Consider the following 5,820-nt stretch of genomic DNA (forward strand, 5'->3'; position numbering starts at 1 on the left):
AGATTTATTTGACCAACTCAACACTCTTGTTTCCCAGTCAAACACTCAAAAGGAAAACATTCTTGTATCCATAGGGGGCTACATTTTAAGATCACTAAGTGGTAGAGTCAAATGTGATACCTGTGCTGCTCTAACCTATCTCAAACCACCCACATATTGTGATGATGGATTTTTTGCCATCAATGATAGCCATTTTGCCTTATCAAGACAAAAGATAGGGGGTCTTATCATTCTTTCACAGCCAGTAACAACCATTCTGCAGGGGTGTGAGCATGTCATTCTCACATTCTTGGACCCTGTTTCAGACTCAAAAATGTGTAGCCGCTAAGCTAGTAGCATCGGTGTTCAAAAGCCTGATGGGGATCCACCAGCCATTATTTTCACACACCAATGTGAGTTGATTGAGATGGAGTTGGAACATAGGCTCCAGCTTGTGAGAATGATAGCCAGAAGAAATCTTGAAATCATGATAAAGCACTACATCACCAAGCACAACAGGCTGATTGTAGAGGGAAGGAAGGAGAAGGAACGATCAGTTCTCTCAGACCTGATAATTTATACACACCAGTAAAATATATATATATATATATATATATATATATATATATATATATATATATATATATATATATATGTATTGGGAAGCAGTATAAACTGTTTTGAATCGCAAAATGTTATAATAAGGGTTATCTTTTTTAAACGATACCGAGTTAGAAGAGTAAGAGCTATGCTAATATCATTGTCAATAATAATAATGATGATTCATCTGTCAAAGTCCCAGATTGTTTGGTGTGGTCTGTTTATGATAATCATTCCCTTATGATACCCTGGCTGAATGGCGGAGAAAATGGCCTGACCAGGCCTTTGGGTTTCCCCAAGTTCCTGTCTCATACAAGTTTATGAACATCCCAGCTAAATGGCAAAGAATGGTCTGACCAGGCTTTAGGTTTCACCTAGTTCTTGTCACAAAAAAGTTCAGTAACACCATGACTGAGTGGTTTGTCTTTGGAGAGCACAGAGGTAGATATCTCTTTCCTGTGAGTGAGACAAAAAGATAATGGTGTATATAACAAGGTTGAGCAGTTATGCTTACATCAAGCAAGGATGTCCACTAACTAGTGGACACCCTTGCTTCACGCTAGTCTATGTGTTTGATTGATATGTATTAAAATCTAATATTACAAGCAAAGGCTGCTTGAGGACTGTGGTGTCAATGAATCACTCTATCACCATACAATGGCAATACTTTCATTTGATAGCAGTCGATTAGCTTACCATCACACCAATGTAATACAACCCCAGTATGATTATATATCTTATCTATGAGTAACTGATTGCATTAACTTACTTATCATTATCTATTCAGTGCCTTTGCAAGTAATGTAGGTATTGAATTGATTCAAATAATAAGCATACATTAGAGTAATAAACTATAATCATCATTTATATAATATGAACAATAACTACTATCTTAACTGTGGAAATTCATGATCATTGTTCAACCATTATCATGGCTGATGTTATTGATCTAGTCAATCACTACAATTGAATAGCACACAAAAAGGAGGATGGCCTAAACGTTCCTTGTCACCGAAAACGCTCGTGTTGTTGAAGGCACTGTTATCACTCTAGGGAAAGATAACTCTATGGATTGGGCAAACACATTCTATGCTGCATCTGCTACTGAATGGATGATGAGCAAACTTTTTATTAACTGGTTTACAAAAAGTTTAGTTCACTATGTCAAAGGTGAAACCCTTGGCCTGCTGATATTTGATGGCCATGGCAGTCATGTTACAGTTGATTTAATAATGCCACCCAAATGAATAGAAATACCATCGTCAAGCTCCCAGATCACACCTCGCATGTCCTCCAACTTTTGGATGTGGCATGCTTCCGATGACAGAAGATGGCAGAATAGGATCAAATGCTGACAGTGTGGCAAAGACAACACGCTGGTTGGCGACCTGGAAAAGCCGAACTCGCAAAGCTTCTAAGCAATGTGTTGGTCGATTTAACCGCAAGTAACATGGCAAGTGGTTTTAGATGAACTGGATTTTATGATGGAATAGTCGTTAGTGATATGAAATCAATTGTTTTGTTGTGTCCCAAATCTTTGAGAAAGGAGGTTGAGAGAGCTACAACCAGCACATTATGTCTAGCCAGTCTTCATCGGTTCAAGGAGCTTTTGCAAAAGCTAATGACCAGCCTAGTTCAAGTCATGGTAATGAAAATATTATCGAACATTCTAGCACATCTCATGATGAAGTGACAACTGGTGAGCTGCTTATTTCTTCCAGTAAAGTTGAAGCAATGTCCAAAACCACCAGTCATGTTAAAGCAACGCTTAAAACAACCAGTCATGTTGAAGCAATGCCTAAAACTCCCAGTCACATTGAAGCAACGCCTAAAACCATCAATCATATTATAAGAACTCCTAAAGTATCGGACACCCACCTTCCGGTTGAGAATGTATCAACTTCGGCTGAGAATGCATCAGCTATAGTTTCTTTTGACAAACTTCTAAACAATCAAAAATCAACATGCTAACATTACAGTGAAACGTCGCAGTTGCCAGAGGTGCAGAAATCCTTACCCGTGAAAAGGTTAAAACCAGAAATATAGTGAAACTATCGGCACCCAGATTTAAGAAAACAATGTAAAGTAAGAGAAAAGTCCCGAGCCCTCAATTGTCATTTGATGAGACTGACGCAAGAGAAATGGTATTGAATGACAGCCAAGATTCACCTAGTGAAGCCAAAGATGATGAGGTACCCCGCAAACCTGATGCTATCAGATACTTCATACTGGTTCGCTTTGCTGGAAAACATTCAGTTCGTAATTATGTTGGACAAATCATCAACAAGCCTGATGCTTTAGAGTACTCTGTTAAGTACATGAGGTGTCATAATGCACAGAAGGGTGTATTTGTCAGGCCAGAACAAGAGGATATTTCACTCGTAGATGCTGGTATTGTAATCATGACGCTACCTACACCAGCCATTGGCCACTGGGATGTAGTCACTTTCCAACTTGACATCTCTCCAAGTTGACCTCTTCGCCTTCAATATGGAATAGCTCGGTTAAAGCAAATTTAATGTTTAACATTTAAAACTACATTCAGTCAGCTCAGTAATTATTTGCGAAGTATTGGGTCACATGATCAGATTATGACTTGCCGATTAGACCAAACCGAAACAAAACTGTAAAGTAGCGAGCATCTATATTTGATACAGGGTCTTCGGTAAAACCCGAAGTGTTTGTCATAAACTAGTACTACGATAAGTTTTATATTGAGCTTTGTATTGGCCTTTCAATTCACGTGAGAACATACGTGACAAAACGATAACCAAATTTTGTGGTTACGTCATCGGAATAAAGGGATTCCAATCTATGGCGGCTTTTCGTTTTTGAGCTTTTAAGAGCTTGTAATCACATTTCCACATATTTGGCACTTACCACACAACAGAGTAAGACATGGTGAATTTTTTGATACCAAATAACTGTAATGTGAATTTTGTTGCAAGTCAACCTTTAAGGTTATGCAATCACAACTAGTTTCATTATGCTGACTTTGTTGAACTCATATAGTTGAATATAGAGTAACAAATTTTAATTTGAACAATGTTGCAACTTGAACCGTTTTTCAGGCAGGGATGGTGCCAATATATACAGCTGATAAAGAGGTCTTTAGGGACATGCTACATCTGTTTGATCCTCGATTTGACTGCCCTCGTAGAGAACAGCTAAGTAGGACAATAATCCCGAGTCTGTACACTAAGCTAAGAAATCAAGTTGGCCGTGATATCCAGGAGGCGCAATGGTGAGTGGGGAATCTGCATCTTTCAGCACATTGCCAGTGAAAAGCAAAATGATGAAACTTTGCTTCAATCAGTACCAGTCATTCTTATGTCATTCACTCATGACATAAGAATGCTTATGATGAAGTTTTGAATAAACTCAAACAAGCAGGCAGTATTTTTATTGTTTTATTATTGCAGTCTGTTCGGTCATAACCAGGTTTCATTAGCTTGGCACGGTGACACCATTATAATATGAATTTTATGCTTAATCTGACGAGCGATGGATGGAGTTCAATAGCCAAGGACTCTTACATGAGCTTGACTGCCCACTATATTGACAATGACTGGAATCTTGTCACAAGGGGTCTCAAAACCCAGTATCACCCTGAAGCCCATACTGGTGAAAACCTTGCCGATTTCTACAAAGAGGCCCTTGGTGAATTTGGACTGAAAACTGGATTTGCGGTCACATTAACAACAGACAGCACGACAAACATGGTTGCATTAGCTCGGCTGGCTGGTAAGTGATTTTTATTGACATAGCAATAGATAACTCTTGGTGTGCCATGATGATCATTAAAGTCACAGTGTTTCTAACACAGTAATACTTACATAGGTCTTACCCCAAAAAGCAGAAAAAAAACTTGATTTAATGTGGGGCATTTGTTGAACAAAAACGTATTTTATGTATGTTTCTACAAAATCTCAAGCTTGACCTTGACCCTGGGAAATAAAGGTGGATATGCTGCCATGTTTTAGGTTTTAGAAGACTACCGTGTATAGGGCACATGTTACATAATGCTGTTTCAAAGAGTTTAGAGACAGATAAAGTAAGACAACTCCTTGCGCACTGCAGGAAAATAGTGGCCTTGGTTCATTGCTCCCAGCCTTACAGAATTAAGCTCAGGAATGTACAGAAGGGTCTGCACATGAAGGAGAACCAGCTCATAAATGATGTAGTGACACGATGGGAATCCAAGTACAAAATGCTGGAGCGGATGCTCGAACGAGTCAACTATCAAGCTACCAATCAAATTTTCATCAAGGACAAGAAATATAGAAGCTATGTAATCACAGGCAGTCAAGTATCTCTGATGGAAACACTCTTGAAGACCCTCAAAGGCTTTCAAGAACTGACTGATTTCTTATAAAAAGAGGAGGTCACAATAACTTCTGTTATTCCCTTCCTGAGGCACATACAACTCGCTTTGTGTGACAGTAGATGACGAGGAAGACTGCTGTTCATATCAAAGAAGTTATAAAAGACTATTTCACTACCAGAGTGGAGTTGCCTGAGCTGCTCATGGTTCTATGGGTAGCTGAAGTACTCGATCCAAGATATCGTGCGCTGTCTTCAGATGACAATTCCCCAATATCAACTTCACACTGGCTGAATTTCCCTAACCGGGAAGAAGTGCAAGAATACATTCTGGCTAATGCTGTAACTATCATTCTAGAGAGCAACTCGGATACAGAGCCTGAAAAGTATGCTGCACCACAGACAAAGAAAACCAAGAAATCTCTTGTTCATCTCTTAGTTTGCAAACACCATCTAGTGGCTCAACAGATAACCAAGGCCCAACTGATGTTACCTCAGAGCAGCAATACAAAGAAATACTGAAGCAAGAACTCGATTTCTTCGTCAAACTGACTGCTGATGCCGAAGAAGATGTACTCAAGTGGTGGAAGATGCACCATGTAGAGCTCACCCTCCTCTCACGTTATGCTAGATATGTCTTCTCGGCATGTGCCTCCTCTGTGCTTAGTGAGAGGCTATTTAGTCTATCAGGAAATATTATAGCCAAAAGCGAAATGCTCTCAAGCCGTTTATGGTTGAGCAGCTTGTCTTTCTTGCAATGAACAGAGAAATGATCTCATGCTACGTAGAGAATAAGTGTTGGTAAAAAACTAAAATGTTGTCAAGTCTGTATGTATCGGTACCCAGCTCGCGTATTACTGAATTTTTTTAACTTTATTTTGTTTGTTAGTTCGAATCTTTCTAACCATTCCCGCTCCC

At 39.2% G+C, this 5,820-nt stretch overlaps 1 protein-coding gene across 1 annotated transcript; it reads left to right on the plus strand.

Moving 5' to 3' along the window:
• The first annotated feature begins 2,720 nt into the window (after nt 1–2,720).
• On the plus strand, nt 2,721–4,954 carry LOC137400447 (E3 SUMO-protein ligase ZBED1-like). The gene is made up of 4 exons (XM_068086773.1): nt 2,721–3,017; nt 3,651–3,823; nt 4,082–4,323; nt 4,563–4,954. Exons 1-4 carry the CDS (start codon nt 2,721–2,723, stop codon nt 4,952–4,954), a joined length of 1,104 nt encoding a protein of 367 aa, XP_067942874.1.
• Nucleotides 4,955–5,820: the final 866 nt, after the last annotated feature.

Source organism: Watersipora subatra, chromosome 7, assembly GCF_963576615.1.
Source record: "Watersipora subatra chromosome 7, tzWatSuba1.1, whole genome shotgun sequence".
Classification (NCBI taxonomy): domain Eukaryota; kingdom Metazoa; phylum Bryozoa; class Gymnolaemata; order Cheilostomatida; family Watersiporidae; genus Watersipora; species Watersipora subatra.